General features: G+C 41.1%; 2 protein-coding genes across 2 annotated transcripts in view; one reads left to right on the forward strand and one right to left on the reverse strand.

The window, feature by feature from the left end:
• LOC134220782 (venom carboxylesterase-6-like) overlaps nucleotides 1-1,986 on the forward strand; it is a 29,774-nt gene extending 27,788 nt beyond the window's left edge. Inside the window, exon 4 of the mRNA XM_062699883.1 lies at nucleotides 1,755-1,986. Coding sequence (XP_062555867.1) covers nucleotides 1,755-1,968 — 214 coding nt within the window. The 3' untranslated portion in view covers nucleotides 1,969-1,986. The remainder of the gene's footprint in view (nucleotides 1-1,754) is intronic.
• A 4,261-nt stretch (nucleotides 1,987-6,247) lies between these two features.
• Nucleotides 6,248-24,125, reverse strand: LOC134220783 (zinc finger protein 385B-like). The gene is made up of 4 exons (XM_062699884.1): nucleotides 23,967-24,125; nucleotides 23,382-23,907; nucleotides 22,772-23,162; nucleotides 6,248-10,822 (listed from the first exon to the last, which is right to left on the reverse strand). The coding sequence occupies exons 2-4, from the start codon at nucleotides 23,899-23,901 to the stop codon at nucleotides 10,120-10,122; spliced, it is 1,614 nt and encodes a 537-aa protein (XP_062555868.1). The 5' UTR covers nucleotides 23,902-23,907; nucleotides 23,967-24,125; the 3' UTR covers nucleotides 6,248-10,119.
• Nucleotides 24,126-24,366: the final 241 nt, after the last annotated feature.

Here is a 24,366-nt window from a genome sequence, read left to right on the forward strand (position 1 = left end):
GTGAAATTTTCATCGTTCACTGATGTACTGGTCAATTTAAATAATCATCAGTTGGCTAATTACTCACTCGTGGCACCTGCATCGGATTTACTCGAGTTTGACGTTTGCTCACTACCGCCATCTGGTTCGTGATACACCCAGTTCTTTTTTCGCACGGGTGGGTTTTTGTCGATTAAGACCTTTAGCGTTTATGAAACTATGAGTTAACCCCATGAAAAAATTCACAAAAAATCAAAGAAAATTCAGGTGGTATTTAAAAAGCTGTGACAGGGGGACCGGGAAATAAAAAAATACCAACCGTGAACAAAAATATTGGGTGTACAGTAAAAAGTAAAAACAATAGATGTTATTAGTGTTTATACGACGATGAATTCGATGAGGGTATGTTCAATGAGTTACGTCTGTTTGTCTGTGCTGTGTCTACATGAACAATTAGTCAAACGACACGAAATCGTATTTTTCAACACAGCCTGGATCACATAGTTACACCTATTGTAGGGACACGGCAGGTATTTCCGTCCATCGTCGTAGGGGCTAAAACCAACGAAAGCAACGTACATTTGCTAGAACTCCACTATAGCAGAACGTTTCTCCTAAACTTACGATTTGGTACGTATGAGTTTTACAAAAAAGCGTCTCTTTTATTGGTTTTCGAGACTATGACGAACAGACGAAAATACCTGCCGTGTCCCTACATAAATTATTTATAATCAGTATTATTATCATGATTTACGTCAAATTTTTTAAACGGAGAGAGTGGAACATTTCAGTACCATTTGAACATGTTTAATTTACCCACATAGTCATATAAAATTAAAATCAAATTCATAGCCCATAGTACACTAGTCCAATGGAACCGTTCATCTGCATATAGAATGTATTTGTTTAAGGTTTTTTTTTTCTCCAATCTGCATCGCAAATAGCTACCGAGAAAGGTAATCAATCAAACGTATTTCATTCAATTAGCTTTCTAACTCAACACCTACACCATGGTAGAGGAAAATTCTATACCACCGTGGATGCGAATGGGATCAATTTCATGCGCTATGCGCATTGTTCAACAAATAAGCTAATGAATAATGCGGGTTTCAATAAACCTAAACGAATTGAATAATGCTTCATAGTATTGTTTAATAATAATGATAGCGATAGCAGTGAGCATACATTGTCGTTGATGAGGTCAAATAGACTAGACGATGAATCATTTGGAATGTTTTCTAGTAATGCATTATATTTGTTACCTCACGCGTATTTCATTGGAATTTTCACAATCTATAATAAAGCTTTTCTAAGTTGATAATAAAATTCTGACATATCAGGAATTTAAATGAAAAATAACGAATAGGCATAGCTGTTCAGTAGCCTACTGTGCTGCGGAGGACGATGGAGGTCCTTCGTAGCTTAGTATGGTAAACACCTGTCTAGGGTACTGGTTTCGTGGGATCAAGCCCTACCGAAGGAAGCGGTTACCCTCCAATATATTTTTCGAACTAATAAATCTTTCACATGTTGTGCAATTGCACAAATCGAGTTTTAGACATAGTAATACTCATGCAATTACCGAGCATAGAAAAGCTTTCAATTCACAACTGTTGAAATGCTGATAGAACACTTGAAATTGTTGTTGAAAAGCAGGCCAAGTTCCAATTGGATTCTAGTGCCATGGGAGAAGAAGATGTATAGATATTTAATTTGCGGACAGCCTGTAAACTTTTTCAAACACAATATAATTACACAGAGACTCTATATTGCAGAAATCCAACCCCACCAAATAGCAAAACAAATCAGAAAAAGTGGCCACCATACAATGATCGGAGTCAACCCCGGCAAGTTCTGCATATAAACCGACAACTTAAAGTGCAACAAGAGAACATCTCCAATAATTATTATTACAAATTGTGGAAAACTGTATTCAACTGCATGTATTATTTTGAGTGTGATTTTTTAAACGAAATATATGATGAATAAAACAAATTGATGACAAGATTTCCGAGAAAAAGTCACGAAGAAATCCTGAACTCAAGAAAATTTCCTTGTACCTACATATATTTATTAGAGAAAATACTGGATGAAGATTTGGAACAACTTATAAATATATTGTTATAAGAACTTCTAGTGAAGTTTTCTGAAGTAAGATTATTAAGAAAAAAATAACCCTGGTTGATCCACCTAGTAGTGTTGATGCCTTTCTTCATCATTAGATTGACTAAAAACCCAATTTAATTATTTTACAATGCTTTGAAAACTCATATGTGAATATGCACATTATGTGGAAGATTTTGATTAGAAAGATGTATTGGAGGTAATCACGTTCCTTCAAGGGCTTTCCTTCTGGGCTGCAAAATGGTGGGTTGACATCAAGGAAGAAGCGTCCAACAGAGCTCTGTTCCCCACAAGTTCCTATCTCACGCTTCCACGGGTCGTCCGATGACAAAAGACCGCCAACTAAGGGTTGTGTACTTAGCTGGTAGTGCAGCCTGGGCACTGTTGTCCTTCTGTCATCAGCTAGAGTGAGAAGATACGCCTCGAGCGTCTGTTCACCAAGAGGTGGGTTTCAAACAGCGTCTGCCTGGTACCCAGCGGCTAATTAATGAAATGCTGTATCGCGTCAGCTATACCTAAGGTAGCAGCTCCACCAGCGCGATGTAGGTGACGCGACCCCGGTAATCCGATGACGTGAAGGACACGTTCTATGAATATCTTGATAAAGCCTATGGAGAGTGCTTGTTTATCGATGTGCGGACATTCAGAGGTCCGAACATTGACTCTGATCACTACCTCATTGTCAGTAAAATTCCATCACGGTTGTCATCTGTATCTAACGAAAGATCACAGCGAACGATGCGTTACAATATCCAGCGATTGTCGGCGGAAGGAGTATCGGCTGAGTACCGCCAGAAGCTCGACGAACAGATAAGTGCAATCAACGTTAGCGACAACATCAAGGATCTATGGGAGTCGATCCATGGAGCGGTGAGCACAGCAGCACGAGAAGTGGTAGGCACTGCAACCCAGGACGGGTTAGTTCGATGTGGAGTGTCAGAAAGTGACAGACGAGAAGAACGTTGCCAGAAGCCGGATGTTGGTGTCGGGTACCCGATCGAATAGAGATAGGTACAAGGAAGCAAGAGCAGCCGAAAAACGAACCCACCACAGGAAGAAGAAAGAATATGAAGAACAAGTGATTAGCGAGACGCAGGAAAAAATGAAGCAGAACGATATGCGGATGTTTTATGAGTCTGTCAATGGCGTGGGGAGAGCGCCATCTCCCGTCATGTGCAACGACCTACACGGGAATTTGCTAACAGATAAAACCGGTGAAAATCATCCTATTTAACGAAAACTCCTCTAAGCGGAAATCAGTTCGCGTATCAGGAGGGAAAATCTTCAGTAACAGCGCTTCACAAGCTAGTTACAAAGTTGGAAAGATCTTTTGAAGCAAAAGAAATCTCACTTGCAGCGTTCCTTTGACATTGTTGAAGCAGCATTCGATAACACATATCACAGTTCAATGAAAAATGCTATGTTGAAACGAGGTTTCGATGTATGCATTGTTGATTGGATTGGCGAGATGTTATCAAGAAGAGAAATATCAGCCAACCTTGGAAGCTCATCAATTAGTTTGATGTAATTAATCTTGAGCGAAATGCATAGGCAAACGGTGAACCAAATATTCGCTCAGGATCAATTGTATTTAACACCGATGGTTCAAAGCTGAACAATCAAGTTGGAGCAGGCGTGACTGGTCCAGGGATAAATATTTCGATTCCCATGGGCAAATGGCTAACTGTTTTCCAAGCTGAAGTTCAGGCTATTCTTGAATGCTCTAAATTATGCTTACGCAGAAATTATAGGCATTCGAATATTTGCATAATGTCTGACAGTCAAGCAGCATTGAATGCTTTGAAATCAGCAATATGTAGATCTAAACTCGTTTGGGAATGTGTTCAGTCACTCCAAACCTTGGGTAGTCGTAACAAAGTGAACCTGTATTGGGTTCCTGGTCATTGTGGCATTGAAGACAATGAACAAGCTGATATGCTGGCCAGACATGGTTCTTTGGTTCATCTCGACAATTCATAGGTCCCGAACCATTTTGTAGTGTATCTGCGTGTTCTCTTCAAATGGAACTCAAATCTTGGGAACATTCTAAAATAGAGGATATTTGGAAAAACACATTGATTGCGAGGCAGTCTAAACGTTTCATCATACCAAACGTGTTTATCACTCGCAAAATTTTAGATCTTAACACATACACAGGCCTTATAACAGGCCATTGCCCGAGCCGATATCACTTGAAGCTATTAGGAAAACTTCAAGATGATGTATGTCGTTTCTGCGGCATACATGTTGAAGACTCGGAACCTCTGTTATGCCATTGTCCGGCAATGTTTAGAAAGAGATTACAGTTCTTCAACAAGGGGCTGATAGAACCCTCAGAAGTTTGGAGAACAAGTCCCAATATGCTAGTACGATTCATCAGAACCATAATACCGCATTGGGATAACGCTGGTAGTCAAGGTAATGCAATAGTAATGATGCGTCAACTTGACAAAGCTAGATTAAATGGGGCTAGATGGAGCTAGATGGAGCTAGATTAAATAGATGTAACAAATGGTTACAGTGATTATTAAAATACCCAACAAGGAAAAAAAACCGAAGTGGCTGACAGATGGAAGCAACACTTCGAGACTTTGTCGAATAGTGGAAGTGTTAGCGACGGTGGACAACCTGTGGAGTCGCCTACACTAGATGAGATTAAAAAAGCTGTTAAAGAGCTGAAAAACAATAAGGCTGCGGGGAAGGACCAGCTCCCGGCTGAACTTCTCAAACATGGCAGTGAGCAGCTTTATGAAGTTCTGCACCATATTATGTCGAAAATATGTGAAGACGAGGAAATTTCTGCTAGCTGGTTGGATGTCCTCATTGGAGTACGCCAATTACCGAGGAATAACCCTCCTTAATTCGGCGTACAAAATTATGACTCGTATTCTGTTTAACGGATTGAGACCGCTTGAAGAGTCCTTCGTCGGCGAATACCAAGCAGGTTTTCATGGGGGCCGATCAACGACGGATCAAATGTTTACCCTGAGACAAATCCTTTATAAATTCCGGGAGTACAACTTGCAGACACATCCTCTATTTATTGATTTGAAGGCGCCGTGCGATTCAGTGAAACGGTATGAATTATGGCAAATTATGCTTGAACATGGTTTTCCGGCGAAACTGATACGGCTGATCCGTATAACGTTGGATGGATCGAAATCAAGTGTAAGGGTTGCGGATGAAATATCGACGTCATGTGTTACCTTGGCGCTCGAGGGGGCGATTAGGAGAGCTGGTGTGCAAAGAAGCGGTACCATTATCACAAGATCGCATATGCTCCTGGGATTTGCGGACGATATCGATATTATCGGGATTGATCGCCGTGCCGTGGAAGAGGCTTTTGTGCCTTTTAAGAGGGAGACAGCGAGGATTGGACTTACGATCAATACCAGCAAAACGAAGTACATGGTCGCTGGCAATCAACGTGGGTTTATTAGTGGTGGTGGTAGCGAAATGGTGCTGGATGGTGAAAAATTTGAAGTGGTAGAAGAATTTGTCTATCTTGAAATATTAGTGACGCGCGATAATGATGTTACCCGCGAGATGAGAAGGCGTATTGTAGCTGCAAATAGGGCTTATTACGGCCTTCGTAACCAACTTAAGTCCCGTAGCCTGCAAACGAAAACAAAACTCGCGCTGTATACCACTCTGATTCTTCCGGTGGCTTCATACGGCCTTGTAACATGGACGTTAAAGGAGGCTTATCGGAGAGCTTTCGGAGTGTTTGAACGTAAGGTGCTGCGGACAATACTCGGCGGTAAACAGGAGAACGGTATCTAGCGGCGTCGCATGAATCACGAATTGTACCAGGGTTGGATGTGTTTAAGCTTATTCAACACGGCAGACTACGGTAGGCTGGTCACGTTGATCGTAAGCCGGAAGAACGTCAAGCGAAGATAATATTTAGTAGAGAACCCGGAAGAGGCCGCAGGCTTCGTGGAAGGCCGCGTACACGATGGCTTTTTGCAGGTGAGGAGGACCTGAGGGCGCTCAATGTTCAGGGCGACTGGAAGCCATTGGCCCAGGATTGAGTCCAGTGGAGAAGGATATTCCATTCGGCGTAGGTTCATCGAAGAGCTGTAGCCCATCAAGTATCGAGTAAGTAAGGACATTCTTTCAGAATCATTATAACAAATTTATTTACACACATTTATTGAACTGTTACCATGCATGAATGCAAGTATGCATGATTATTTAGGCTCATCCTGTTAATTTTATACTAGGAAACATCCGTACGTTTGGGGAAATATTATAAATATAATATTTTTATTGATTAAAGGGGAAGAATAAGTGATTAAAAAATTGCAAACCTCTATGTAACGTCGTTATCGAATGTTTCCTAGAAAAAGCTTCAAACTTTATACAGTTTATAATTTGATTTGAATATATGATAAACTACGGCACACGGCTATTCAGTTTCCAATATTTATGGAAAGGATGGCTGATAAATAGGAGTTATGATAATTAAAAACAAATCTTTTGAAGTCACTTCACGATAAATGTATCGTGATAATTACCAAAAAGCTGTTCTATTCTCCTGTTATATACTTATAAAAAATCTGATCAGATCTGAAACAATATCGGACGTGCACGATCAAACTTATTGTAAAATTTCACCACAATTACAGAAGTATTGTCCAGCATATATGCTCGAATATTTTATTCTATCGTAGAAAAAACGCTTATGTAGGGACACACACATAATCGCGGATATCATTACTTTACAAACAGCGGCAAAGAATTGTGATTTTTTATTTTCAATTTTACCGTGTTGATTGTGTGAATTTAAATCGTAAGCCCAAAAATAGAGAAATTTAAGGAAACTGTACTAAAGCTGCTTGTGTCCCATACTGCTGGTACTTACATATCAGTCCTATTTGGGGCTTTGTCACTTTTGAGTTAACTCCATGAATAGTATGCTTGTACCACATTTGGCCTAAAGTCGTTTGGCCTAATGGACGTTTAGCCTAATGGTCGTTTAACCTAATGGTATTAAACTACAATAATATCGGACAGAAATAGACACAATATGTTTGCCTTTTTCAATTCTATCGATTGCTGGAACATGAGACATTTAGGGAAAAATACAAAGTGGGCGATTGATATGAGCCTGGGATTAAACCCACGAAATAAAAGAGATATCTACCTTCTAGAGTAAGGCACAGTTGCGCACGGAATGAATAAAATATTTTAGAGCAACCACGCGATTCACATTTGGTGCCATAGCATTGAACGCACTCTGCCGTGTGATTCAGTTCAGTAGCGTGTAGGATAGAACCGATACTATTGTTCATCAACCGATCGACAGTTTACTTCGGACCTGCTCGAACCAGCTACCACTGTAGCGTAAAAACGTAGAAACGGCAGAGCAGTTAGTTGTAAATAAACTGCGATCGTGAGCAGTGGAATAAAGCGACTTAGTTTTGTTGGAAAAATAAAACGTTCTTTTAGTAAACAAAGTTTCGCGAGTGTCTCACTCGCAACATAATTTTGGTCCTTGTAGAGCCAGATCAAGCGGAATCCGGACATTTTCGCGATCGTGTGTCCATAACAGTTTCGCGGGAGAACCATTTATATTCGCAGAACAATTGGACATTGTGCGGCGTTGAAGAAAATATTCCCATCTGCATTCCCATTTGCATCTGTTGGACAAGGCACTCATTGAATTCACGGAAGTGCGGCAGAAGATTGAAGTGCGTCTCGACGAAAATGACGAAGAAAGGTATGAAGCAGAACCAGGCGAATCGGCGAAGGCTCGTTCAGCGAAGTTGGAGGCTGCGTCCATGCAAAGAGATGCTGAGAATGCTGATGTTGCCAGTGAGGTGGAGAATTTGTACTGCAAACTCAAGGCCACTTTAGAGCGGTTACGTGTTACGGTTAAGGAAAACAGTTCGGCAACGAATTCGGCTTCTTCGATGTCGTCGATCAAGCTGCCGGAGATCAACTTACCGCAGTTTTCAGGCAAATTACGGGACTGGGTCCCATTCAAGGATGTATTTCGCAGTTCGCGTATGTTCGCTCATCCTTGTCTTCTGAGGCCCTGCAGGAGATAGAGATGATCGAGCTTTCAGCGGCGAATTGCACCGTGGCCTGAAATGCACTAGAAAACCGGTATCAGAACAAAAAACTGATCGTGAAGGCGCATTTGGATGCGATTTTCAACGTCGAGTTCATGAAACGTGAGAGCTACGAGTTGCTTAATAATGTAGTCAATGAATTCGAGAAGAATCTTCAAATGCTTGAGAAGATTGGAGAAAATACAGCTGGCTGGAGTACTATGCTCGTCCATATGGTTTACGCACGACTAGATCCAGTTACGCTGCGACTCTGGGAGACCAATCACAACTCGAAAGAAGTTCCACTGTACGTCAACTTGATTACCTTCTTAAAGAACCATTGTGCAGTTCTTCAATCAGTTGGCCAATCCAGTAGGCCGGTTCAACTAGAGGTCAGAAATCCGAAATTTGGAGTGAGCCATCCATCCACTACCGGGCGATGCTGCTTCTGCTCGGAGCCATTCCATTTGGCCTTTTTCTGCAGAAGATGAAGCTTTCAGATTGGTACGATGCTGTGAAGAGAAACGGATTGTGCCTAAATTGTCTTTCAGCCGGTCATCTAGCACGCTCGTGAAGCAAAGGGATCCTGCCGTCACTGCGGAAAACGACACAACACGCTGCTTCATCCGTCGAACGATTCGGCGAACAATGCAACACAAAGATCCTCCGTTTCACAGACGACACGACGACCCCCAATAGACTATCAACAAATCCAACAGTTAGCACAACCGAGACCACAAAACCAAAACACAGCACGCCGCACACTCCAATCCACACCACCCACAGTTGTCAATACACCGTCGCAAAACACAAACACGCTTCCAGCTACAGACCCACCACACACTATTCAGAACACGGTAGCACTACACTCCCTCGCACAATCATCCAAACGCCAAGTCTTGTTATCAACCGCCATTGTACGAGTGAAGGATCGTTTTGGCAACTCTAAACTCGCACGAGCATTGCTTGACTCATGCTCTCAATATTGCTTTGTAACCGAAAGGTTTTGTCGAGAGCTCAATCGAGAGCTATTTCCTGATTTCTTGGCTATACAAGGCATCGGAAATTCTGCAGGCATTTTCAAAAACGCTGTGCAGTCAGCCCTCGGATGTTTGCCATTACGCTGCCCAAACCCACAATTTCCATGCCGGCTGAGAGCATCGACATTGGCCAATGAAACATTCCGGAGCGTAATGAATTGGCGGATCCTCATTTCCATGAAAACGGCGAGATTGACATGCTGATTAGTGCTGAATTTTTCCCGAATTTACTCAGAGACGGGCGATTGAAGGCATGTGAAGGTGGACCGACTCTACAGAATACTGTTTTAGGACGACTGCTAGAGATTCAAACAGCCATCCAAAGCATGAAATCGAATAAAGCCCCAGGGGTCGATCGCATATCAGCCGACATGCTCAAAGCTGAATCCATGATATCCGCTTAACTACTGCATCGCTTTTTTCGTAATATCTGGGACACCGCAACTTTCCCGGTCGACTGGATGCAAGGTATCTGACTGTATGCGATAACTGGCGAGGCATTATGTTGCTGTGTACCGTTCTCAAAGTTCTATGCAAAATTATCCTAGCCCGGATTCAGGAGAAGATCGATGCGACTCTCCGGCGGCAGCAGGCCGGATTCCGTGCCGGAAGATCCTGTGTGGACCATATTGTCACGCTCCGTATTATTCTGGAGCAGGTCAACGAATTCCAATAGTCCCTTTACTTGATGTTCATTGACTACGAAAAAGCTTTCGACCGTCTCAATCACGAGAATATGTGAAAGTACCGGCAGTATAGGAATATAAACATTTTTAATTAAACTTTGATTAATAGGATAAAGTATAAGTTCATATTATTTTCAATAAATAGTATTTGTTGCGAATATTAAATTAAGAAGGTTTTTAGAAAAGGAATCGCTGAGGAAGATACTTTCAAAATAGTGATCATTATTCAAATTAAACCTGATAAGGTTTTCTCGCGCGACGCCAGCTTTTTGTTTTTTTGTCGGCAGTACCTGACTGCTCTTCCATTTCTTGCTTCGCCTTCAACTTGTGCTTCTTGCCATACCAATGCTGCGAGAACAATTTTTCATCTGCCATAATAGAGTTGCACGTCTTACAATAATACTTACCAGACGGCATGCGATACAGTGACCAATCGTTCTGCTGTGGCTGAGGATTCGTCAAGATAGACAAAATACTTTCAGCTGAGCTGCCGCTTTTAACACTCGATGGAGGCGGCATACGACCGACCGATTTCAGTTTTTTCAAATGTTTCACGCCTTTCAAGTGAGTTTCCATAACAGCCGACGAAGTTACCGCAATTTGACAAACTTTACAGAACACTCCGCTTTCGTCCACACAGTCAGCGCCTTCCTTCTTGCGCACTTCAGCTTCCACTGCGTTGCCAGGCTGGACCATAGGGGTGGCAACAATCGGAGCAGCATAAGCCGGAATGATTGGTTGCTGCACCACTGGGACTGGCACAGCTGTGCCCAAATATTCCGGATTAGCACTTCCACTTTCAAGCAGTCCCGCCGGAGGGGCTGGCGGTGGTTCCAAGCGCATTCGCTTTGCATCGTAGGGGCTGTAGTGTGTCTTGTTGACAAACGTTTGACCAATTCCGAAACGGTCCGGATTTCCATCAGCGACGACAGAACTGGTTTTGAAAAGAAAGAATTATATTAGCAAAATATCGATGATATTGATATACATCTCAACAGCTGTATTGACTTGTATTAAAAGTAAGGAGACCTTCCTTTATATGCTAAAAATCAAGCAAATCTTAACAACAATGTTGACTAGAACCTATTCAAATGATCAGCATTATTAAAATCTAACTTATAAGAGCTGCTCCTAAAACTTAAAACACAGATGTGAAAAAACAAAAGCAAAAGGAAGGTAATAATATGAAAAGAAAGTAATAAACAGACAGATAAGAGAATAAGAAAAATAGGAAGGTAAAGAAAAAAGTAAAAAAGGAAGAATTTGAAAAGGGTAGAAAAAGAAAGAGGCAACGAATGAAAAAAATCTGCCCAAGTAGTTTTTTTTTTGCCTACATTAGAATACAAACAATCTGATGAAGACCTCACAAAATATTTCGATAGTATTTAAAGGCTAAACACAACAAACACAGAAGAGTGTTCGGGGTTGATTTCATACATATAAAAAAGGCCACCTTTATTTAGAAACTATAGAACATGTCATCAAACATCCTACATCACAAAGAAACACAGAAAAACAACAAATCAATAACTGTTGCAGGTTGCATATCAATATTCCAATACAGAAATTGATTTCCAAAGAAACAATAGCATTGTGCTTCTTTTGAAGTCAATCCACCGCATTAGGTTAACATTACCAATCACTCTGACGTTCCACATCTTCAACCATTCGCCATTGCGGAGGAGAAAGCAATTTGTGCATTCGCGCTGAAAATCAGGATGGGAAACAGTGTAAGAGAAACACCTTCCAGCAAATGCAGAGCATGAAGCCATTACCGATGCGGTCGCTATCACAATCGCTCAGGTCGTAATTTTGTTTCTTATAATAGCCTTCGATCGTGGTTGTTGCTACTGGTGCACAGATAAGCGATCAGATCGAACAGCTAACACTCAAACAAAAATTAACAGAGACCTCGTATCTGGCTTCTGCACAGAGGGTACCCCTGAATTGATGATGCATTTTATTCGGTGTTCACTTGGATGATCCTACGACCCCCCCTCCCTGTACTTACCACCGGAATGAATCATCAAAAACTGAATAGCTAATAAAATGCAACGCTTAACTCAGGAGTGAACCCATCTCTTATCTGCAAGGTTCAACATTACCAGTTAGATGATGGTATTATCATCTATCTGATAAACAAAAACTTATTCCGGCGATAGGATATTGATACTATCTCTTCACTATTCTATCACTAATAGAAAAAAATACATAACAGATTGAAGGGTTTCTAACAGTGATAGAGAAGTGAGAGATAGTATCTCGGTCACTTAGATTTTCACACGGAATATCACAAGGGCGTAACCAAAACGATAAAATTCCACTAGGCGAATAACTTTTCAATTCACTTAGGTTAACAGCTATTACAAGTTTTTACATTGATATGTATTAATTACAGCTCTTTTATTCAAAAAAAAAAGGACAGTTCGCAGAAACCGCGCACGTATGGACAGTATGAATTATATGAACAACTCATTTAACCGAATTCAGTGAGCAAAATCAATTATTTTAGTTACGCTCTTATGGAGAAAGAATACCAAATTGTCAACGCTACTAGTTTGGTAAATATACACTATAGTAGCGTTGAGTAGTTCTTAAAATTATTCAATAAAGTTGTTAAGATTGAAATTGGCAGTGAAACAGTTTCAATATAAAATTTAGGAAGCGTTAGATTTGTATTTTTTATAATATTATCATCACATGTATTCTGATCAATTTGTGGGGAACTTTCTTCTGAAGTCCAATTCAAATTAATGAAATATGGCGAAATTGCAACGCTTCAATAATCCTATAACTCCCCCGTGGCATCTGACATTATTTCATTAGACCTTTGTTTTGGGTCTCACGCCGTAGATTTCATAAAAACTGGATTATGTTAGTCAAAGATTTAGAATCACAGTCGAGCCACTGCTGCCAGCACTCCGCAGTCATTTCGGTCCTATGATTGAGTATTAGGGTGGTTCAAAAAATCGATTTTGCTCCACAGTGCTCATCTGATTCTTTACCATGTTCTGAGTGTCCTTTGATAATATGAGCTCATTTGGATTAAAACTGATTTAGCACAAGCCGTTTCAAGTTTGCATGCAAATTAGTATGGGGAAATTTATGTTTTCATCATACTGTTAATGACGCTCCTCCATTATGCGCACGTTAAAAGAAAACCTACATAGCTAAAAGGAATACTCAACAGCTTTAACCCAACGAAAACCGCATATTGATTAACCGTTTGTTTGAGAAACTGCATATGTAACATTTTTGGCCAAAATGAGATTTTTATATATTCTGAATCCTCGTCCAAAAATACGTATTCTGGCAAAAAATACGAAAAAAAAAATTTTGTTCAGGAATGTATGAAAAAAATTTCGTTTGTTTGAGAAACTACACATGTCCACGTACTTTGAAGAGCAATTGTGGAGTACTTGGTCGATCCTAGACCATTGCAGGAACTGGCGGAACCTTCGGATGAAGGTGGCCTCGACGAGTGATAGCTCAACCTCGGAAGAAAATTATTTCGGTAACTCTTTGGCCTTGAAAAAGACCGTTTGGATTTCGGCTGGCTTGGAGAAGGGAAAAACAACACGATTTCAAAATATTCCGCGTTGTTTTTTGCCAAAAGTGTGGACTGTAATGACAATTTCTGCTTAGGGCATCTATATTTATAGCTGAATTCCTTCTCTTCCGCTTCTCATCTGGACGGTGATTGGTTGCCGATCTGGGATTGGCGCGAACCAATCAGCGCACTGCTGTCAGCGACGCCGTCACGATGCTGTGTTGTCGTTGTTGTGGAGGAAAACTTCGCCTAGACCATCGCCGGCCGGCGAACGCAGCTGCCATGCACCACACACACACATTTGCACTTTGGATTTGATGTTCGCAAAGAGGTTTGGGAATATGGGCTTTGATGGATGATAAAAAAAAAATTCGCAATGTTGGTTGCGAACATTCACCCCTCGGGTAAAGCTCAGAAACGTTGTTGGATTGTGGGTTTTCGACTCGACTGGAAATGGGGCCATTAAGATACTGGATGACGATATAGACCGGTGGAGTTTTATCTCGCAGTTGCTGTAGATGTTTCCGACGAGACAAACGGTAACCCGGGATATCTTCCAAGGTAGGCCCGGGATGATAGCCATTAGACGGATAACTCCAATGAAACAATACTCGTTGTAAGTCAATGCAGCATTGCATATAATCTTCTTCAGGTGCGTCTTGGTGCCCTTTCCCACGGTTTCCCAGAGCCTTGCCTTCGTACTCTTAGCGATAAACAGTGACGAGCTCCCGATCCTCAATGTTCTCAATGTTTGTCCTTGTTGTCGAATGAAGATTGCTGCAGTGAAATTAACTCTTGATTTGCCAGCAAGAATTTCAGGGTTAACACTTCCTTCTTGTAAGTGGCCCATTGCACAATGGTCCCAGAGTCGAATCTAGCAAGACAAAAATGTTTGCGCCAAAACTATTAGTTTTAGATATATAGTGTCTTTGGAAAAAAATTTCATATTTTTTCACGATTTTTTTCCATGTAGTGAAATTAGGGTGGTACCTGTATTTCAGAAGTTCATAATATCAACTTTTTAATTTTTCGGTAAAGACTTGTGCAATGTTCCACAAAGTTGTAGAGCAATTAATTTTGAGCAACTTTGCCGAAGAAACCATTTTTCAATCACTTATGGTTCACAAGTTATGAGCTTTTTAATAAATACGTTAGGGCGGTCCCTAAAAATCGGTATTCTTCACATAACTTTTTATACATTCATTTCTCGCATAAACTTTGTTCCGAGCACTTTTAGGACTTTTGAAGACGCACATTTTTGTTAAAGAACCATGGATCTATCTCTTATAACAAAAAAGTTATTCGTGTTTTTGTATGAAAAACGTGTTTTTTTCATATGCGTATATTTCAAAATGGAGCAAACCGATTTTCAATCTATTGGTTCTATTCGAAAGCTCGCACTTTTCTGCGTTTATGGTGAGAAAACTGAGAGAGCATTTTTTGTTTAAAGCGTTTTATTTCATTTTGAAAACAATATGTTTTTAATCGAAAAACGGCTATAACTTGATAAATAAACGAGATAGGTCCATGGGTCTTCAACAAAAAGATGTGCCTTTGGAAGTTCTAAATGTGCTCCGTACAAAGTATCCCTCAAAAATCAATACATAAAAATATATTTATAAAAAACGGTTTTCGTAAGGAAATAAACGTTAGTTAGATCAATGTAGGCTGGTCGACAGAGCGTATGATTTTTTTACGTTATTGTGCCTTGCAACAAAAATTACAACTTTCATGATCATTTTCCAAAGCTCTCATAGATGTGAAAAATTTCTCCGCAGTACAAATAGCACGTGCTATCCAAGCATTCACCGCTAGGATGCACCACGTGGCGGCCAAATGTGAAGATTTGATTTTAATGTAATAGTAATAAAAACATTTCAGTAGCTAACCACTGGTCATCTTCGTTTTCTCCCACTGGCGATACCGAAAAAAAAAACTAATCAAAACAAGATAGGCTTGTAACAAAGGCTATACTTCAAAAGTGACGTATTTTTAACGCTACACATCCAACAGAAAACCAAGCTACTACCATTAATATGCATAGTAGCCTGATTTTCTGTTTGATGTTTAGCATGGCACACAAAAGACATTGCAGTCTCAACGCGTATGTAAACATTCAGTATGAATGAACCGGTGAACCGAGAAAATGCGCTCTCTAGTTCAGCCTACTCTGACCGATCTAACGTTTATTTCCTTACGAAAACCGTTTTTTAAATATATTTTATGTACTGATTTTTGAGGGATACTTTGTATGGACCACATTGAGAACTTCTAAAGACATATCTTTTTGTTGAAGACCCATGGACCTATCTCGTTTATTTATCAAGTTATAGCCGTTTTTCGATTAAAAACATATTTTTTTCAAAATGAAATGAAACGCTTCAAACAAAAAACGCTCTCTCAGTTTTCCCACCATAAACGCAGAAAAGTGTGAGCTTTCTAATAGAACCAATAGATTGGAAATCGGTTTGCTCCATTTTGAAATATACGCATATGAAAAAAACATGTTTTTCATACAAAAACTCGAATAACTTTTTTGTTATAAGAGATAGATTCATGGTTCTTTAACAAAAATGTGCGTCTTCAAAAGTCCTAAAAGTGCTCGGAACAAAGTTCATGCGAGAAATGAATGTATAAAAAGTTATGTGAAGAATACCGATTTTTAGGGACCGCCCTAACGTATTTATTAAAAAGCTCATAACTTGTGAACCATAAGTGATAGAAAAATGGTTTCTTCGACAAAGTTGCTCAAAATTAATTGCTCTACAACTTTGTGGAACATTGCACAAGTCTTTACCGAAAAATTAAAAAGTTGATATTATGAACTTCTGAAATATAGGTACCACCCTAATTTCACTACATGGAAAAAAATCGTCAAAAAATATGAAATTTTTTTCCCAAAGACACTATATATCTAAAACTAATAGTTTTGGCGCAAACATTTTTGTCTTGCTAGATTCGACTCTGGGACCATTGTGCATTGGTAGGTGAAGCGATCGTTGGTTAATGCGGAAGGAAACGAGAGACTTTGTAATGTGATTCTCATCGAGTTGCACCACCCTGTATTTGACATCATAGAGAAATTGGGAATTATGTATGAAATCACCAACATGTAGAAGGTCGTCGGAGCTGATGGAAACAAGCCAATGGAAAATTTGTCCAGATTTCAAGGCTTGTTTGTCGTTTGGTTCAAGTTTTTGAACGTAACCGACAATTTGCTGAGGTTGTTGGAAGCATATTACATTGGTCAGGAGACGTATCTGAATAAGCAACTGGTGTTGCGATCCGAGCTGGTTTACATTCTGACAATTCCTCGTCTGTAACGGCATCGGGTTTATTCATCTGGTTCTTATCATTGCATAGGAAAGTGGGTTTAACCTGCTGCATCGCATCGTTAGTTAGTACTGGAGAGGGTTCAACAATGTCTAGGGACCTGATCTTTCCCATAGATACAGCTAATGGCTCTAGGACAACAGCATGGCATAGCTCCTGATCAGGTGGGGTTTCGTCATCAACAGCACCAGCGATAACCCATCCTAGGCGAGTTTCCTGGAGAACGGGAAGTTCTTCTGAGATTTTCAGCTGACTAGGCAGAAGGAGCTTAAAAAATAGCTTAATTCCAATCAAAAGGTCTATTTCCCCGGGTGTGTGGAATGCTGGGTCGGCGAGTGGTAGTCCAGATGGAAGAAGTCATGATTGAGTATCAAACTTACGGGATGGCATCATACCTGTGATTTGATCGGTTACGAGACAATCCAACTTTGCTTGGAAATCAGAATGTTTCGAACTAATCTGTACCTTGACCATTTCTGAAAGAGTGTTTTTCCTTGCATTGGCTCCAACAATTTCGACCTTGGCAGGAACGCGTGGGAGATTCAACACATTGATCAACCTTTTCGTCACCAAGTGCGGCTGGGATCCACAATCCAAAAATGCACGGCATGCGTGAAATTTACCGTTGCTATCCAAAATATTTACAACAGCGGTCATCAAAAGACTGTTGTCAAAATGGGGAGCTTCGCTTACTGAGCAAGTAGTAGTTACAGGGAAATTCTGGTTCACATCAAGAGCTTGGGCGGTTGCCGGAGGAATATTAAGGGGTTGTGCATTTACCTGTGGTGGGTTTTCAAAGTGCAATAGTGTGTGGTGCTTGACACTTCTGGCAGGTGCGCGGGGAACTACAGGAACTACTCGGATGACCTTTTCGCAAACAGTTGTAGCACAGCCTCAACTCTCGAACCTTTGCATGACGTTCAGGAATGGACATTGCACGGAAGAACTCGCACTTGAAGTTGGGATGTTCACCTTGACACAGTTCGCAGGTTGCCTCGGAACTTCCAATGATAGTATACATTTTGGCTTGGGAATTTCTCACCGGGTTGGCAGGATTCTTTATTGGAACGATTGGTCGCACGTTGATCGGACATTTCGATGATTCTTCGCAGCGTTCGAGGATGGCACACCGCTTCTTGAGAAAGGTTATGGTGTCATCGTAGGTTGGTATCGCCTTGTGTGGGATGGTTGCTTCCCACTCTTTTCGAGTAGCCTTGTCCAGGGCTCCGGACACGAGGTTGACAACAAATCTTTCGGAGATTCCATCCAGCTTATCTTCTATCAGAACCAACCCATCGATATGTCTTGTCACTTCATCGATAAGCTCTCGTAGCTCCTTCGGGTTTTCTCGGCTCATCCGCCGGAGGTTCAGCAGCCCTTGGATGTGGGTATCCACGATTACCCGTTTATTCTCGAATCGATCCTCGAGAATTTCCCATGCGTGTGTGTAGTTGTTGTCGTTTAGGGTGCGAGCGTCGATTATACCCGAAGCCGCTCCATCTAATGATCGTTCCAGATGGTACAATTTGATGCAATCCGAGTCGTTGGAACATCGCATCACGTCAGAAAACATAGCCTTGAAGCGAGGCCAGTTCTCTGGTTTCCCATCGAAGGTCGGAATCGGTGCCCTCAATGGCTGCTGTTGAACGATGATTCGTGGATTTTCAGTTGTTGGCTGGTGTTGAGCAACGGGAACAAAACGAGATGCTTGGGCTGCTCGTTCGACAAGAACACACGTCTCGTTGTAGTGGGTTTCAAAAACAAGGTATCCCTGGTCCTGCTCTTCGACTCTCTCGGGAGGGCAAGCTGCCATGACCTGGTGATGGAGTGCCAAATACTCTTGGAAATGATTTTCCAGGTTTCGAGACAACACTTTCAGCTGAGCGGCATCATACTGTGCACCAGTCGCATCAGCCTCTTCGATCGCCTTTCGAATGCGAGTAACCTTTGCCTTTGCTTGGCCACGTAAGTGGATTATTGATTTCAGGTCCGGCATTTTCACTTTTTCACTCACTTTTACTGGCGTGTGCTCCATAGGCATCGAAAAATAGTTCACAATACGCCTTTACTTTCGTCAGTCAAACACAACCACGACCGGACAAGTTCATTCAAATGTTCTAGAACTTTCCAGTATCAATCGCCTTCAGTTTAAGAAAGTTCACTTCACTGCTGTTTTCTTCGGACACGTCTGTGTCGCTATTAGCACTCGCGACGGTGACCACGGTGACGCGAACTATTAACGGATTCACCGGAACTGGAAACAAACTTTCCGCGACGCCTTCTCATATATGCCGAAGAAAATTATTTCAATTAACTCAGTTTCGAAGTTGAGCTAATCACGGCTGGAATCCTCTAGTGGCTCGGATGAGCGGAACTGGACCAATCGGCTGATTGTCCACCACTGTCGCCGGGAGCGACGGAAAATGCAAGCTCGGATGAGCGGAACTGGACCAATCGGCTGATTGTCCACCACTGTCGCCAGGAGCGACGGAAAAGCAAGCTCGGATGAGCGGAACTGGACCAATCGGTTGATTGTCCACCACTGTCGCCGGGAGCGACGGAAAAGCAAGCTCGGATGAGCGGAATTGGACCAATCGGCTGATAGTCCACCACTGTCGCCGGGAGCGACGGAAAAGCACCACGGTTGTGGTCTCCTATCCGGTTCGTTTGGACCAAAAAATGGTCGATCCTAGACCATTGCAGGAACTGGCGGAACCTTCGGATGAAGGTGGCCTCGACGAGTGATAGCTCAACCTCGGAAGAAAATTATTTCGGTAACTCTTTGGCCTTGAAAAAGACCGTTTGGATTTCGGCTGGCTTGGAGAAGGGAAAAACAACACGATTTCAAAATATTCCGCGATGTTTATTGCACAAAAGTGTGGACTGTAATGACAATTTCTGCTTAGGGCATCTATATTTATAGCTGAATTCCTTCTCTTCCGCTTTTCATCTGGACGGTGATTGGTTGCCGATCTGGGATTGGCGCGAACCAATCAGCCCACTGCTGTCAGCGATGCCGTCACGATGCTGTGTTGTCGTTGTTGTGGAGGAAAACTTCGCCTAGACCATCGCCGGCCGGCGAACGCAGCTGCCATGCACCACACACACACATTTGCACTTTGGATTTGATGTTCGCAAAGAGGTTTGGGAATATGGGCTTTGATGGATGATAAAAAAAAAAAAATTCGCAATGTTCGAACAGTACTGCTTACATTTTTTGCACTGAAAGTGCCTCAGGGTGTTGAGTTTTACCAAAAACTATTGATCTGTATCGAAGAAATCGAAAGATTCGGTGCAAGTTTGTTGAAAAACAGTTTTTTGTTGTTTTCTCGAAATAGTGTAAAATGGACTTATGCAGTTTCTCAACCAAATGATTCAATTAGTAATCGATTTTAAGACAGGTTGCGAACCTTTAGTCATGATCGTTCAACTTCTTTGAGGGCATCACTGAAATGTGCAGTGTAACATAGTAGCCTGAATTTGTGTGTGCTATCTTTCGCAGCACGAGCAGCAATGTTGCCTGTTGATGAGTTATGCAATTAGCTCCAGAAAATTACGGTATAGATTAAATTCGATTACTAATTATTGGAACGAATAATTGAGATGCGGTTTTCACTGAGTGAAAGCTGTTGAGTATTCCTTTTAGCTATATAGGTTTTCTTTTAACCTGCGCTTGATGGGGAAGCGTCATTAACAGTATAATGAAAAAATTAATTTCCCCATACTTATTTGCATGCAAACTTGAAACGGCTTGTGCTAAATCAGTTTTAATCCAATTGAGCTCAAATTTTCAGAGGACACTCAGAATATGGTAAAGGACACTCAGAACAATCAGATGAACACTGTGGAGCAAAATCGATTTTTTGAACCACCCTATTGAGTATGGTACGGAAGGCTTCGAACCCGTAATTTTAGACAAGTACAACCCCGTTCCATTGTGTAACATCTGTTAATTAGCCAGTAGACCGTGACACTGAATTCAACACAAGCACCATGCCATTAGATCGTCCAAGGGGGAGCATGGGGGCTCTCGCCCAAACACCCTCCCCCATCCTAAGTGGTGGAAATATTGAACGGATACTGAAATAAATTCCCTTAAACATGGGCACATTAAGATCCAATCATATTTAGAAATAAGTGACTTTTTTTTTCTTTATTCAAGAGAATTTCAGCCCTGGACTGGTTCTTCTCTGTGGAGAAAAAAGAGGGCATTTTAAACCCGCCTGGACACAAGTAAGATTTTACAATATTAACTATAATGAAATCGACCCTAGACAACCCTCAACCTCCTACTCTCGTTGCTGGGGGCATGGAGTGCGATCCTCTCGTTTAATAAACAATGTGCACTCGCTTGACTGTGGATATACAACAGTAAAACACATGTGGAGATTGGACAAATTAAGCATCCGAAAGATATTCAATTTGCAAAAAAGAGAGCTAACCGCGGTGGAGGTTGGTACTCGGATTCTGATGGCTTTTCCGCAAACGTGACCTTTAAGTGGTCTTATTGTGTAGGGGTTATCACGTCTATCTAGAGAGTAGGAGGTTGAGGGTTCGAGTCCCTCCAAGACACGTGGATTCTTTTTCGCAAATTTAATATCAATTTGTCCATTTCGAAACATATGCTGTGCATATGGTGGTTTTCGTACGGCCGAGTTGCCGAATAATATGCAATTAATTAGAGAAAGATTATTAGACGTCAGCAAGCTCTATAGTGAACAATTATCGAGAATGAAGCCGTTGTTAGATTGTTTGTATACCATCATTATAATTTGTGGTATTTTTAATTATGGCTCTTGAAGGTGCCACGTGTCTAGTTACGGAAAAACTTCTACTCTGTGAATCCAACAGTCAATTCCCTATTAATGTAGATTAACTTGATCCTATTTTGACTGGCCTAGCTAGCTAGATTTAAGCGTATCTACTCATCGCAATCAGGGAACGCATAAAAAAGACTGCACTACCATTCAATGCTTCAAAACACGATGTCCGTTGTATCTCATGCACATGCGTAAGATCAGTGCGTTAATGCCAGATATGTGACGCGGCACCAAACAAAAATAGTTAACATGTGATACCACCACGACAGGATATGTCTTTCGGTTGCCATCTCAGTGCTAATGGCGTAAGCCCACCCATCGCATCAAGATAATATATCCGAGGGGAGGGACTTGCAACACTCACATTTTTTATATTATTTTCATAGTTTTATTATTGTTGTATATTTGATTATACATCTAATCCCTACACTCTAACTTTCACCTACTCAGTGACTGAGTAAAATAGTATTGTCATCTCTTTTCTTCCCACCGAAATTTTACTCAATTTCCGTCAAAAGCAGTATTACTCATAGTTTTGAGTTGTCCTGCTTTTTACGGAAATTGAGAAAAAAATTTGTGGGATAGAAAGAGATAGAGAGCGATACAATTTTACTCAGTCACTGAGTAGGTGAAAGTTAGCGTGTAGACTGAGGACGCATTAAAAGTATCGAAGAATCAATAAATATTTTTATTTTAGAATAATGAAGAGAGAAGCCTGAAACGTGTTACAAGTCACCCCGTTTGACGGTACATATTTATTCTGTATGTATATGAAAATTTCAGTAAGGGAGTGTCTACAAATTACGTAACGCTTAGAGGGGGAGGGGGGGGGGGGTTGAGCAGTGTGACGATCCATACAAAATTTTGAGATGTTTCATACAAAAAGTGTGACATAGGGGGGAGGGGGGGTTGAAAATTCCCAATTTTTGCGTTACGTAATTAATTCCCTAAGGTAAGTTGAACAACATCAAAGAAAGTAGTCAAGCTTGTAATAATGTCGACCTAGAAAGAGTGCGGCGCTCTCATCAGGGCTGATTTGTCTAGTACATAATAATTTCGAAACATTATGTAACATCATAGTATCATATTGAGAAAAATTCAGTTAAAAACTTTGAATGAGAATCATTTCCAACGCCTTATTCTAATCAATAAGTTTTTAAAAAATAATTAGGTAACTCACCGTCTAGTCCATGTGCCATCTTTGTTGAAGTAGCCTCTACCAGCCGGAGTTTTCTTGCCACTGACGACCATCCGGTGCCGTTTCCCGGTGTAATGTTGGTTCGCATGCTGGATCGAAGTCAGTGGCAAGTCACATGCTTCACAACGCAGCGAGTTCGGCCCGATGGGCTCAACCGGTACGGATTTCCGCGGGGCACGGTATGGCATAGGAGTTCCGGTGCTTTCGCACCATTCCGAGAGCCACTGGATCACCTTTTTCTCGTGTACCTTGGACTGATAATGAACGTTGGCAGAGATATGGGAGTTCATTTTGCTCTTGCATAAGCCGCAGTCCATATCTTTGAAAAGTTTTTTCAACTCCGGCGGAAAAAGCTGCTCGTCATCGGGATTGGCTAAAAAATATTTGATTACAGTAAAGTTATAAAGTTACTAATTTTGTGTTAACATTTTTAGGAATTTACGTTAAATATACAAAATATAGTTTCTCATTCAGATGCTACCGCGCATAAGCGTTACCGTTGTTTGGGTAGAAAATAAGCCACTGGTTTCAAATCATTTAAATTGAAGTTAAGAAACAAGCAAAAAAATATGTTCGCAGAATCAAATCTTACCGTAATAGTTAGTCGACGTATATGCTTTGGCACGTTTAGACATAAATGACCGATCTTTCAGCGTAGCCGGATCCCGTCGATGATCATTTCCTCTGCCGTAAAAAGGATCAACATTTGCCAAAGGAGTCGTAAAAACGGGAGGCACCGTGCCCGGACCAGCCTGTTGAAACACGGTCGTTGTTGGATAATATGGAGGAACAACCACATCAGCTGGGTTGGTGCTACCTGCTCCAGTGTAGAACTCTTGATAGGCCTTCTGTTGCTCATATTGCTCCAGATGCTTCTGGTAGCTGTTGTGCGCCTCCAGATATTGATTGTAGGCTGCCTGTTGCTCCTCGTAGCTGGTAATGGTTGCCTGTTTTTGCATATACTGGTCGTAGGCAGCCTGCTGTTGCTGGTACAATGCGTAGGCGTTTTGATAAGTTCGCCATTGTTCCACAGCATTGGCAGCAGATGCGGCCAATGCAGCATCTGATTCTACTTCCAGGCCAGGTTTGGTTGGCTCTTTCGGCGGATCCATTTTCAACTGGTATTAAAAGATTACAACATATAAATGCATCACTTTTATAAGAAATTTGAACTTACCTGACTTAGCAAGTTTGTGGAAGATATATCTTTAAAAATATGAATACCAATTACTAATAGTTTTGAAGAAATAATATTTTCTCAAATTCACAGCAGGTGAAAGATGCAGTAAATTCGGCGTTGTTCGGCAGACGACAGTCGACAGTGTTCTGCATACGACCAGAAAAGAGAAAAGTCAAATAAAAAAGCGTATTTTTTAAAAACGTCTAAAGTATAAATTAATATGCGTATATTTTCTATACGTTTAGCAAGGATGTATTTTGACGATTTTGACACAAAAATGTTGAAATATGTTGATTAATATGCATTTGAATTCAAAAGGTTTTAACACCTTTTCATAATTAATTCGACCTAATTAGGTAAGATGTCTATATGTAACAAAACGGTAATGATTGGAATA

The sequence above is a fragment of the Armigeres subalbatus genome, chromosome 3 (genome assembly GCF_024139115.2).
Source record: "Armigeres subalbatus isolate Guangzhou_Male chromosome 3, GZ_Asu_2, whole genome shotgun sequence".
Taxonomy (NCBI): Eukaryota; Metazoa; Arthropoda; class Insecta; order Diptera; family Culicidae; genus Armigeres; species Armigeres subalbatus.